Here is a 14,120-nt window from a genome sequence, read left to right as displayed (position 1 = left end):
ATGCATTCTGGGAAGGGGTCCTCAGGGAGTAAAGATCCACCTTGATATACAAATCCATAGATACCTAAAGATGTCAGCACAGGTAGATAGGGTGATGAAGAAGGCATAGATTACCGTCATTAGCCAGACCATCGAATATCGGAGCAAGGAAGTCTTGTTACAACTTTATAAAACATTGGTTAGGTCACAGGTGGAATACTGAGTTCAGTTCTGGTTGTCACACTGTTAGAAGGACATGATTGCATTGGGGAGGCTGCAGAAGAGATTCACCAGGATGTTGTCTGGGATGAAACACTTCCGTTATGAGGATAGCCTGGGTTTGTTTATCCTGAAGAAGAGGAAACTGAGTGAAGATCTGATTGAGGTATACAAAACAATGACAGGCATAGAGTGGAATTTTTTTTTAAGAACCCCAGCAGTATGGAAACAGGCTGTTCAGCCCAACAAGTGTACACCGACCCTTCAAAGAGTAACCCACCCAGATCTATTACTCTACATTTACCCCTGACTAATGCACCTAACGTACACACCCATGAACACTATGGGCAGTTAGTATGACTAACTCATCTAACCTGTGTATCTTTGAATTGAGAGAGGAAACCCACGCAGGCACTGGGAGAATGTGCAAACTCCACACAGGCAGTTATCCGAGGCTGGAATCGAACCCAGGTCCCTGCGCTGTGAGGCAGCAGTGTTCACCATTGAGCCACTATGCTGCCCATAGAGTGAGAATCTCTTCCCCATGGCAGACATGTCTAAGACCAAAGAGCATAAGTTTTTAAAGTGAAGAGCAAGTGATTTAGAGTTTTGACCCAGAGGGTGGTGTACATCTGGGAATTGCTGCTTGAAAGGGTGGGGTAGGCAGGAGCTCTTGCAACATTAGAAGCATTTAATGATGAGCACGGTAATTTCTCCTATCGTGCATTAATTGCATTCCTGTGCGACCCTATGCTACACAAAAATTGTGCAATACAAATAACATGAAGTGTTGGTGATACTATAGCCAACACATGTCTGAAAAGTTTGCACTTTAGAAACAGAGTCCCCTATTAGTTAGTCACGTTACAGTGAATTTGCATTATAGCAGAATGACCTGCACTTAAAATGCAAAGGCATAGTACATAGTACCAGGTGCAAGTAAATGGGATTACTGTAACTTTGTGTTTGTTGGTTGGCATAGATCTGGTGGGCCAAAGAGTCTGTTTCAATGCTGTATTCCTTTATGACTCTATAATCTATTTTGTTAATGATTATTAAGAAATATTGGGTTGATGTCAGGGGGATTCTCCCATACACTGAGCATGGAACCTTATACAACTAACAGCAAAATATTGTAGATGTTGGTGATCTGAGGGAAAAAAAATACACCAGTGGGCCTTTCCAGCATCTGCAGAGAAAAAAAGTAAAACACAATGGGTGCTGGAAATATGAAATACAAACAAAATGTTCGAAATCCAACATTTTCTGTTTTTATTCGTAGTACTTCATTGGAGTGTTAGCCTAAATTTCATGTGCAAGAATCTTGGATAGGTCTTTTGACTCGGTGATAGGAGTCATACCAACTGAACCAAGGTTATGCTAATTCTTAAACATAGGACAAAGTTTGGCTACAATTTATAATTCATTTTAAAAATATGTTTTACATTTTTGAGTCTTTTCTCTGTTCATTGCAGGCAAACTGCAAACCCTGAACCCCTGAATTAGTTTCTTGGTTTAGTTCGACTAGAAGCAGAGCCTAGTGGGGAAGACAGTAGAGCAACAATGGCAGGAGTTGTTGAGTGTAAAAAAGAGAGCCTATGAAGTGGCCAAGAGCACCGGGAAATCAGAAGATTAGGAAGACTTCAAAAACAAACAGAGGATAACAAAGAGAGAAATAAGGAAGTAGAGGCTCAATTATGAAATTAAGCTAGCCAGTAATATTAGAAATGATAGTAAAAGTTTCTTTCAATACATAAGAAACAGACGAGTGGCAAAAGTAGAAATTGGGCCGCTCCAAATTGATGCAGGCAGGCTAGTGATGGAAGATAAGGAAATAGTTGAAGAACTTATTAAATACTTTCTGTCAGTCTTCACATTGGAAGACATGAGTAATATCCCAACAATTAAGGAGAGTCAAGGGGCAGAGTTGTGTATGGTAGCCATTACAAAAGAGAAAGTGCTACACAAGCTAAAAGGTCTAAAAATTGATAAATCTCCTGGCCTCGATGGGCTGCCTCCTAGAGTTCTGAGGGAGGTGGCTGAAGAAAAAGCTAAGACACTGGTTGTGACCTTTCAAAAATCACTGGAGTCAGGGAGATTCCCGGATGATTGGCAAATCACTGTTGTATCCCCCTTGTTCAAGAAAGGATCAAGACAAGAGATGGAAAATTATGGGCCAATTAGCCTAACCTCGGTTGAAGGTAAAATTCTAGAATCCCTGTCGTTAAGAATGAGATTTCTAAATTCTTGGAAGTGCAGGGTTGGATTAGAACAAGTCAGCACAAACCTGTTAGAATTCTTTGAAGGGGTAACAAGTAGTTTAGACCAGGGAAACTCAGTGGCTGCTATCTATCTCAGCTTCCAAAAGGCCTTTGCTAAGGTGCCTCACAGGAGACTGCTGAGTAAAGTGAGGGCCCATGGCGTTTGAGATGAGCAACTGGCATGGATTGAGGATTGGCTGTCTGGCAGAAGGCAGAGAGTTGGGATTAAAGGTGGTTTTTTTTGGAATGGCAGCTGGTGACAAGTGGTGTCCCACAGGGTTCGGTATTCAGGCCGCAGCTGTTCACTCTATATCATTCTGGTGAAGTTCGCCGATGATACGAAGGTAGTTCTGAGGAGGTGGGGAGGCTGCAGGAAGATTTTGACAGTTTAGGAGAGTGGTCCGAGAAATGGTTGACGGAATTCAATGTGAGCAAATGCGAGGTCTTGCACTTTGGAAAAAAGAATACAGGCGTGGACTATTTTCTAACTGGTGAGAAAATTCATAAAGCCAAAGTACAAAGGGATCTGGAGGTGCCAGTTCAGGATTCTGTAAAGGTTGACTTGTGGGTTGAGTCTGTGGTTAAGAATGTAAATGTAATATTGTCATTTATCTCAAGAAGGTTAGAATATAAAAGCAGCGATGTGCTACTGAGACTTTATGAAGCTCTGGTTAGGCCCCATTTTGGGCCCCACACCTCAGGAAGGACATACTGGCACTGGAGCGTGCCCAGTGGAGATTCACACGGATGATCCCTGGAATGGTGGGCCTAACATACAATGAACTGCTGAGGATCCTGGGATTGTATTCGTTAGCGTTCAGAAGGTTGAGGGGAGATCTAATAGAAACTTAGAAGATAATGTATGGCTGGGAATTTGTTTCCATCAGACAGGGATACTGGGACCAGTGGGTACAGCCTTAGCATTAGGTCAATTTAGAATGGAATTGAAGAGACATTTCTTCAGCAGAGAGTGGTGGGCCTGTAGAATTCATTGCCACGGAGCGCAGTGGAGGCCGGGATATTAAATGTCTTCAAGGCAGAGATTGATAGAGTAATCTCGCAAGGAATTGAGGGATAAGGGGAGAGTGCAGGTAAGTAGCGTTGAAATGCTCATCAGCCATCATGGTGGAGTGGACTTGATGGGCCGAATGGCCTTCCTTCCTCTACTATGTCTTATGGTTTTATAGTTTAGATTAGATTAGACTTAGTGTGGAAACAGGCCCTTCGGCCCAACAAGTCCACACCGACCCGCCGAAGCACAACCCACCCGTTCTTCTAAAAATATGATATGTTTGTTTCTTAATGCAAACTGCGTTAGCTGGGGATGGATGGAATGTTGTGGTTGCTTTTCTGCTTGAAGCTCTTCGCTTTTAAAGAATGGCTTTTTGGTGCAAGTCCCAGTTTTGATCTCAGTTGAGCATTTTTATTCTCTTTCTTGCTTTTATCCGTTTGCGCCAAATGAGGTAGGTTCATTTGTGAAGCACAGTTGAGTCTACACCTGAAATTAAGTGAGAGTCCCGGATGGCAAACAGGAACCATTAGGTAGTGAAGAAACCGGAAGAAGGATTAGAAGACAGTGGAGAATCCCTTTGCAAGTTTGAGTGTGACATGACAAAAAAAAGAGAGGAGACTAGAGGTGAAGAACTTGAAGAGGTTAGGAAGCGCTATGAATATAAACTTGTGGGCTCTTATTTGAATAGAACCATATAATATTTTCTGTTGGACAGGGCTTCAGTTTAATATCTATTCTGAAAGAGTACAGTTGAGCCTCAGGACTATTGCAAAGGTTATGAGTCATATTCTGGAATGGAGCTTGAAGCCGCACCATACTAATTGCAAAATCAGAATTTTACTATTAAACATAGGAGATAATTTATATTGAATTGGATAGTGTAGAATCAGAAGTCTAAGTCAGCAATGACAGAACAATTGCACAGGGACCATGCAAGTTTGTTTAAATATTAAATTCAAAATGAGAGAAATTTAGTTTACTGCACACAGGAAGGAAAAATGACACTGCACAAGCTCCATGATTGGCAGCATTCTCGTCTGAGCCAGAATAGTGTGAATTCTAGCCCGACTTTGGATTGAAGTTGAAGAATAGATTTTGAGAAAAGCACTGATTACTTTAGTACGTTATCATGTACTATTGAAGCTGTTCATAGCTACTGATTTATTCTTGCAGCCAATTGCTATGATGTAGTAAAGTGTAGCAGTAAATCTTCTCAAAGTAAAATTCTGCAAATAACCACTGGGATAAATGTCCAGTTATTTTGCTTCAATTGATGAACAAGTGTCAATTCCATAGTCTGTAAAGAATGCTGTGGGATTTTTTTTTAGTTTTCATCAGAACAGACAGTTGGGTCCTCAATATAACATCCCATCGGAAACCTGAAACATTTGACAATCTTGGCACTGTACTGAAATATTAAACTGGGTATGAGTTGAAGTCCTAGAGTGTGGTCCACGCTAATCTGACCTCAAAGTTCCTAATTAATATTAAATATGCCCAATCAAAACAGAACAGATTTCAGTAAAATCATTAGAATTATAATCTCTATAGTTGAAACAATGGAATACAAGTCATAAATTTAGTGCTTTTTACAAAGCACAAGGGACATATTTCAAGTTTTGGGAACAATTGCAGAGAATTATAAGCCAAAACCTGGTGCTAATTATGGGGAAAGACTGAAATAACTTGAGCTTTTCAGCTAAGAAAGCAACAGAGAGAGACTATGTTATTGATACATACCGAAAATAAATGTGCAGGAATTATCAACTTCAAAAATGATTTTTAAATTAACCTGAAAAATAGGTCAAAAGTGCACTGCGTCAAACTAGTTGACATTAATTCTATCTGTAATTTTGAAAATTACAGAATGCGTTAGACCTGCATTCTGAGGAGCATAGGCATTGCCTAAGAAACAAAAACAGAAAATTACTGGAAAGGTTCAGCAGGTCTAGCAGCATCTGTGGAGAGAAATCAAAGCTAATGTTTCAGGTCCAGCACTCCTCTTTAGAACTGTTTGCATTAACTCTGATTTCTCTCCACAGATACCACCACACCTGTTTTTGTTGGTGATTTTTCTTTCAGTTTTTATTTTTCATTTAAGAAACACTTGTAGATACTTTTAATCAACCTGTTCAGAAATGTTATGACACAGATTTGGAGCAGGTGGAATTTGAACTCTGGCCCAGAGGCAGGGACATTGCCTTGTAAGTATTTTCAATCAACCTGCTCAGACAAGTTATAGCACCTCCAGGGCAGTGAGACTTGAATTCAGACCTCCTGGTTCCAAGGTAAGATGAAAACACTGTCTATTTAATTATCAAAAATTGTTGTTATGTTGAGACATTGTATTGAATGACAGAGTTTTTCCTACCCTCCCTCCATGTCTAAATGGTAATGCTTACTTTGGCTCATCTCTCTTTCCCAACCAAGGATCTCGTAGTTTTTGTGAACAAGTTATTTCATGACATCAGTATCTTGAGTTTAACTTTAAGCAGCATAACATGCTGTACTTTACCAATTTATTTTCTTCTGAAGTGTTTTCTTTTTTCTTTCTTGGATCACGTAATGTTGTATATTAAGATTTAGTTTCAGGTATCTGAAACTACTTGCAAAAACTGCACAGATGACTGACTGACTGTTTGAGACACCTCAACTCTGCTTGATACTAGCCTGGATGACCGTCACGTAGTTGAGATTAGCAACTTATGTGAAAGGATTAACACATTCATACTATGTTGTTCAACAGTGTAGCATACTTTTGGTGCTTTTTGGTGTCCTGCAATCGTTTTTGTGTCTGGATATCTGCGTATTTTGTTAATTGTAGTCTACTTCCTTTAGAAGGCATTATAGCATTTAATAATTTTGTCTTTTGTTTGACCTTTTCCCAAAATGATACATTTTTTTTAAAACTTACATTATAGATATTGAACATGTGGCATAATTTTTTGGATGGGAGTAAGTAGGAGAGTTTCACTCTTGAGTGTCATGTATGATAAATTATTTCAGTGTGATAAATACTATAATTTAACATCTTCATATGTGTAGTTATTAAGTTTCATTATCTTTTCTTTCAGTGCCTTGCTTTACCTACATGAAATAGTAGAGCAAATAAAATCACCTTCTTATAAGGTAGATGATGTGGCTGGCAATATAAATGATAGTGAGCCAGACCATTCTCTGGATCAATCGTTGTTTCAACCTCCATCTTCCCCGAAACGAAGAAAAGGAAGGAAGAGGCAGAAGATCAGTGTTTTTGATGACCTGTCAGATGACAAAGATTTTGTGATCTCGGATGAAATAACTGATGACGAAGAGGTTGAGGACGAAGAACTTAATGAAATCGAGCCATCCAGTGATGTTTCTGAGTCTGACCTAGATGACTTTCAAGATGGCGAAGGTCATAAACAAAGAAGGAGTCCAATAAATGTAAGTTATTTTATATATAGTTCACCTCTGTAGTCATCTGAGTGTCAATTACGTAGTAACTTTGAATGCTCTATTCTGAGTATGGAGCAGAATTTCCAGAATTGCTTCAGTTGTTTATTTTAAGGATTGAAACATCAGCAATTCTAAATTGAAAGTTAGTATTTATTTGTTCAGTGGTACAAGCATAGGAGCAATTTAGATTACTTGCCAAACAAAAGTGTGGGCGGGCAGTTAAAATTGTCCTGCTGATCTGTTGCTCACGTCCTGAGAAGAAACTGCTGCTTTCATAAAATCATAAAAAATAGGAACAGGAATAGGCATTTCAGTGCCTCATGGTTGCTTCACCGTTTTAATATAATCATGGCTGATCCCATCTCATCCTCAACTCCTTTCTGCTGCCTATTTTCCATAACCCTTAAATCCATTACGAATTAAAAATATGTCTACCAGCTCCTAAATTTATTCCGGTATCCATTGAACTCTAGGGTAGTAAATTCCACAGATTCACAACATTTTGAGTGTAGTAATTTCTCTTCATCTCTGTTTTAAATCTGCCATCCTTTAGACTAAAATGATGATTGCCTTGCAAGGTGAAACATCTGCTTTACATCTACTTTGTAAATCCCCGTTAGCATTTCGTATATCTCAGTTAGATCTCTCTTCTTATATTTCTAAACTCGAACTGTAGGCTTAAACTGCTCAATCTCTACTCATAACCCAAGCCTTTCATCCATGGAATTAATCTAGTGAGCCTTCTCTGAACTGTCTCCAATACAGTTACATCTTTCAATTTTAACTTGTCCTTTGAGTTGGTAGCAAGAAACCTAAACCTAGCATTAAGCAGGTTTAAATATGCAGATATGGTCTGATGACACTTCATTGGTTTTCCCCTATTATAATTTTAACTCTGACCTTAGTGTGGATGATGTTGACTTTCTCACCAGCAGAGCTGAAAAATGTGTTGCTGGAAAAGCGCAGCAGGTCAGGCAGCATCCAAGGAGCAGGAGAATTGATGTTTCGGGCATAAGCCCTTCTTCACGAATGAGAAAGGTGTGCCAAGCAGGTTAAGATAAAAGGTGGGACTTGGGGGAGGGGCTTTGGGAATGCGATAGGTGGAAGGAGGTTAAGGTGAGGGTAATAGGCCGGAGAGGGGATGGGGGTGGAGAGGTCGGGAAGAAGATTGCAGGTCAAAAAGGCGGTGCTGAGTCCGAGGGTTGGGACTGAGATAAGGTGGGGGGAGGGGAAATGAGGAAGCTGGAGAAATCTGCATTCATCCCTTGTGGTTGGAGGGTTCCTAGGCAGAAGGTGAGGCGCTCTTCCTCCAGGCGTCGTGTTGCCATGGTCTGGCGATGGAGGAGGCCAAGGCATGTCCTTGGCAGAGTGGAGGGGGAGTTAAAGTGTTCAGCCATGAGGTGGTTGGGTTGATTGGTGCGGGTGTCCCAGAGGTGTTCTCTGAAACGTTCCGCAAGTAGGCGGCCTGTCTCCCAAATGTAAAGGAGGCCACATCGGGTGCAGTGGATGCAATCAATGATGTGTGTGGATGTGCAGGTGAATTTTTGACGCATATGGAAGGATCCCTTGGGGCCTTGGAGGGAAGTAAGGGGGGAGGTGTGGGCGCAAGTTTTGCATTTCTTGCGGTTGCAGGGAAAGGTGCCGGGAGTGGAGGTAGGGTTGGTGGGGGGTGTGGACCTGACGAGGGAGTCCTGGAGGGAGTGGTCTTTCCAGAACGCTGATAGGGGAGGGGAGGGGAGGGAAATATATCCTTGGTGGTGGGGTCTGTTTTGAGGTGGCAGAAATGACAAAGGATGATACGATGTATCTGGAAGTTGGTGGGGTGGTAGGTGAGGACCAGTGGGGTTCTGTCCTGGTGGCAATTAGAGGGGCGGGGTTCAATGGCGGAGGAATGGGGAAGTGGAGGAGATGTGGTGGAGAGAATTGTCAACCACGACTGTGTGGAAATTGTGGTCTTTAAAGAAGGAGGCCATCTGGGTTGTTCGGTATTGGAATTGGTCCTCTTGGGAACAGATGTGGCCGTGGCAAAGGAATTGGGAATATGGGATGTCGTTTTTACAGGGGTAGGGTGGGAGGAGGTGTAATCTAGGTAGCTGTGGGAGTCGGTCGGTTGATAGTAAATGTCTGTGTTGAGTTGGTCACCCGAGATAGAAATGGAGAGGTCTAGGAAGAGGAGGGAGGAGTCTGAGATGGTCCAGGTAAATTTGAGGTCAAGGTGGAAGGTGTTAGCAAAGTGGATGAACTGTTCAACCTCCTCGTGGGAGCATGAGGTAGCACCGATACAGTCATCGATGTAGCGGAGGAAAAGGTGGGGTTTGGTGCCAGTGTAGCTGCGGAAGATGGACTGTTCCACATGTCCGACGAAGAGGCAGGCATAGCTGGGGCCCATGTGGGTGCCCATGGCTAGTCCTTTGGTTTGGAGGAAGTGGCAGGATTGGAAAGAGAAGTTGTTCAGAGTGAGAACCAGTTCAGTCAGTCGAAGGAGGTGTCAGTGGAAGGGTACTGGTTGGGTCGGCAGGAAAGGAAGAAGCGGAGGGCTTTGAGGCCTTCGTGATGGGGTTGGAGGTGTATAGGGACTGGATATTCATGGTGAAGATAAGGCGTTGTGGGCCGGGGAAGCGAAAATCATGGAGGAGGTGGAGGGCGTGGGTGGTGTCCCGAATGTAGGTGGGGAGTTCTTTAACTTAGGGGGACAGGACCGTGTCGAGGTATGCAGAGATGAGTTCGGTGGGGCAGGAACAGGCTGAGACAATGGGTTGGCCAGGGCAGTCAGGTTTGTGGATTTTGGGCAGGAGGTAGAAATGGGTTGTGGGACTATGAGGTTGGAGGCGGTGGATGGGAGATCCCCTGAGATGATGAGGTTATGGATGGTCTGGGAGATGATGGTTTGGTGGTGGGAGGTGGGGTCATGATCAAGGGGACAGTAGGAGGAGGTGTCTACGAGCTGGCGTTTAGCCTCAGCCATGTAAAGATCGGTGCGCCAAACTACCACCTCGCCTCCCTTGTCTGCCGGTTTGGTAGTGAGGTTGGGGTTGGAGCGGAGGGAGTGGAGGGCTGCACGTTGCAAGGGTGAGAGGTTGGAGCAGGTAAGAGGGGTGGACAGATTGAGGCGGTTAATGTCGCGGCGGCAGTTGGCTATGAAGAGATCAAGGGCAGGTAAGAGGCCAGCACGTGGTGTCCAGGTAGATGGGGGTATGTTGGAGGCGGGAGAAGGGGTCGTCAGAGGGTGGGCAAAATTCCTGGTTGAAGGAGCAGGCACGGTGGCGAAGGCGGCGGAAGAATTGTTCGATGATTCGCCACGTGTTGAACTCGGTAATCCGGGAGCGTAGGGGGATGAAGGTGAGGCTATCCCTCCAGACCTCCTCCTCTCTGAGGATGAAAGACCAGTCCTTAGCAGAGGGCTCGCCTTCATCCCCCTTCATTCCTGAAGAAGGGCTTATGCCCGAAACATCGATTCTCCTGCTCCTTGGATGCTGCCTGACCTGCTGCACTTTTCCAGCAACGTACTTTTCGGCTCTGATCTCCAGCATCTGCAGTCCTCACTTTTTCCTTTCTCACCAGCAGAGACTATTTAGAGTTTTTATTCCTTTGCTTTCCTTGTGGTGCTATGAGGAATTGAGTGCTCCTCTGAGCTGCAGAAGGAAAGTTCAGATTCTGGTTTGTACCATCATCCAGAAGCAACCTTAACTGCATGGCAGCTCCCATTTTGTGGAAGGTGCATGACTCATGTTATGTATATCAAAAAAATGACACAATACTAGATTCGTAGGAATTAAAGTTCAAAAACAAAGTAGTTGATCCATTGTACCTGCACTCTTCAGCTGGGTCTATGTGAAAAAAAACTTGCATCTTGAACTTTTATCTTTACGAATATTGTTATTTACTTCCCGTCATAACACTTCTCAGGAAGCATTCCATGGAACCTTTTTTTGCTCAAATAAAGCAGATTTGGAAAGAAATAGTTGGATATTCATAAATTGATAACAATTTAGAGAAATAATGGTAGATATTGTAGTATAGATTAAGGTCACAGGTGCCTGTGTTTACATTAGCTCTTCAATTACTGCAATCTAATTACTGGTCCTTTACTTCCATTCTTCCTTATTAAATACTCAATTTTCTTTTTAAGAAAGACTAATTCAAAATATACTAAAATATTCTATATTCTAATAACTCCATATCACCTGGAAGAGGGAAAAAAATCTAACTGTCATCTTTGCCCACATGAACAAACGCATGAAAAGAGGAATGACAATGAACATCCATGCATTAAGTCTGTCCTGCATGGAGATATGTGCACACTGAACAATGCACTCTTCTGCCTTCTATTTGCAGAATTTCTTGGAAAAGGAAGAAACAAAATCAAAGTTCTAATCAATCCGTGGCACTGGGTTTCCTCTCCAGTGAACTCCCTCCTTCACCCTCCCTTAATGGGCTTTCCTTCTTGTTTGTCCTACGAGGTGAAGGTGACTGTGTTCTTTATCTCCAGTGTTTGGTAGAGTTCTGCTGGATATGTATATCACTAAAGCCAGTCAATGTGCAGAACGCACAGTAGCAAATAGGATGGAATATCACAGATGAATGAGCTTGGACAAGTTGCTTAATAGAAATATCTCCCCTTGCATTTGCTCTCTGCCAAAGTTTGCTTTTGAAAGAGGGCTGAGTCACATTTCATTTGGTTGTACCATGTGCAGTGATCCCAGGACTCAAAGTCAATATCAGAACTCCAAATTGAAGCCTTTGAATTTACCTGTCTGGATTTCTGATTCATGTCACACATCAATACGCACATTTTTGAGTTCAATACTGTTAGGCTTCTAGTCAGATTTTAATGCCTTTTAATTTAATTTATCACTTTTTCAGAGTGATAATAAATAACTAAGGCTATGAATAATATTTTCATTGTGGTGGTGTGAGAGAATCAGAGGAAAGATGAAAGAAAGATTTTTGAGTGTGGCTTCCTTGTCAGTTTGAAGAGATACACTAATATCACTGTTTCCATTATGCTATAATTTAAAGGTGAATCATGACAGTTCGAAAGAAAATTGCTGGATAAATCCAGCAGGTCTGACATCTGTGGAGAGAAAGCAGAGTCGATGTTTCAGATCCAGTAACCTTCATTGTGGCAGTTTATTTATCATTAGTGGCATTGTTGTATTGGACCCCGTTCTAATGGCCAATTTGTATTCTACTTTGAGACAATAACCAATTAGAAACCTCGATATTTGTTAATCGAGAAAAACATTAGTTTGCCATGCAGATTTTCTTAATGGAAGGATTACTTGTTCATCCGTTAGTTAAGTAGAATTGGATGCCTTCGAATACTTGGTTAGAGCACCCAAAACACTTGAGAGCTTGCCTGATGTGATATAGTGTGGGGAACTAAGAAGAATGGAAGAGCTAAATAGTATTTAAATGGGGAAAGACTGTATAAGGCTGTAGGTTAGTGTGATCTGGATGTCCTAAATTTATATGCATTTAGAGAGGCAAGGAATGATTAGGGATAGTCAGCATGGTTTTGTTGGAGGGAAATCATGTCTCACAAACTTAGTTGAGTTTTTTGAGGAAATAACCAAGAAGATTGATGACAGATTGGTAGACACTGTATACTTGAACTTTACTAAAGCCTTTGACAAGTTTCCACATGGTAAATTAATTAGTAAAGTTAGATCACATGGGATTCAGGGTGAGCTTGCCAATAGGCTGCAAATTGGCTGAACGGCTGGAGGCAGAGTGATGATGGTGGGTTGTTTTTTGGATTGGAGAACTGGGACCAGCGGAGTTCCACGCAGATTTGTGCTGGGAGTTTAATTTGAACGAATGCAAGATACTGTATTTCAGTTTTAAAACAAAACAAGGGTAGCCCTGCAAAAACACAACCCGAGGCTGTACTTTTTATTATATAACAGAGGTTCATTATTCTTTGAAGTTTGCATCTTGTATAGATAGGGTGGTTAAGGTGTTTAGCTGTCTTGCCTTTATTGCTCAGACCTTTGGGAATAAGAGTTGGGGAAATCATGTTGACGTGGTACAGGACATTGGTGAGGGCTTTTCTGGAGTTTTGTGTCCAGTTCTGGTTGTCCTGTTACAGAAAGGATATTATTTTTAAGCAGGAGAGGGTGCAGAAGAGATTCACCAGAATGTTGCTGGGAATGAAAAGTTTGAATTATAAGGAGAGGCTAGATAGGCTGAAACTTTATTCACTGGAACATAGGAGGTTGAGGAGTGACTTTAGAATTTCATAAAATCGCGAGGGCATAGATAAGGCACATGGCAGGTGACTTTTCCCTAGGGTGAAGGATCTCAAGGCTTGGGGATATATCTTTTAAGCTGAGAAGTGAAAAATGTAAAAAGACATCTGGGGCAATTTTTTTATACAAGAATGGTTCGTGTGTGGAAAGAACCCCCCCCCCCCCCCCAGAAAATGTGGTAGATGTGAGTACAGTTACAACGTTTAAAAGACGTTTAGATAAGTATATGAATAAGAAATGTTTGGAAGGATATGGGCCAAGCGCAGGCAGGTGGGATTAGTTTAGTTTGGGATTATGATTGGCATGAACTGTTTGGACTGAAGGGTCTATTTTTCTGCTGTATTACTCCGTTTTTATGGGACCTTGAGATCTTGTTCAGATAATCTGAACTTTAGATAATTGATGTTCAGGTAATTGAGGTTGTTCTGTAAATTGAGTTTGTACTTAGAGTTTAGCTTCTTGAAACATAAGATTCTTTGGAAGCTTGACAGGGTACTTGCAAAAAGTTATTTCTCTTTGTGGGCCGATCAAGGATGGAAGGGCATAATCTCATACCAAGGAATTGTCCATTTAAGACCGAGATGAAGGTGAATCTTTATTTATTCTAAATATTTGGAGTTCATTATTATAGAGGGATGTTGAGACAGGGTCATTAAATATACTCGAGGTTTGGCTAGACAGATTTCTAATCATTAAGGAAATTGATGGCTATGGGGATAAGACAGGAAAATGGCTTTGAGGATTAATACATCACCTACAAACTAATTAAATGGATGGGAAGGTTGACTGAATGACCAACTTCCGCTCTACTTAAGTAATCATCTGGTTTGGTTTTTGCTATTACCCTTTGATTTTTATCAGGGCCTGATGAGCTACTTCATTTGTTGTTTTTAAGAACTTCAAATTCAAAGTAACCTTCAGAATTTAAGGAGAAGATATTGAACTTCCAGAATGACTTTA

At 41.7% G+C, this 14,120-nt stretch overlaps 1 protein-coding gene across 2 annotated transcripts in view; it reads left to right on the top strand.

Annotated features, from left to right (window-relative positions):
* gtf3c2 (general transcription factor IIIC, polypeptide 2, beta) overlaps positions 1-14,120 on the top strand; it is a 147,463-nt gene that overhangs the window by 7,116 nt on the left and 126,227 nt on the right. For both annotated transcript variants that reach the window (XM_060851781.1, XM_060851791.1), the window contains exon 3: positions 6,546-6,897. In XM_060851781.1, coding sequence (XP_060707764.1) covers positions 6,546-6,897 — 352 coding nt within the window. The remainder of the gene's footprint in view (positions 1-6,545; positions 6,898-14,120) is intronic.

The sequence above is a fragment of the Hemiscyllium ocellatum genome, chromosome 3, assembly GCF_020745735.1.
Source record: "Hemiscyllium ocellatum isolate sHemOce1 chromosome 3, sHemOce1.pat.X.cur, whole genome shotgun sequence".
Classification (NCBI taxonomy): Eukaryota; Metazoa; Chordata; class Chondrichthyes; order Orectolobiformes; family Hemiscylliidae; genus Hemiscyllium; species Hemiscyllium ocellatum.
The sequence above is the reverse complement of the archived record's forward strand: the minus strand, read 5'-3'. Positions and strand labels throughout refer to the sequence as shown.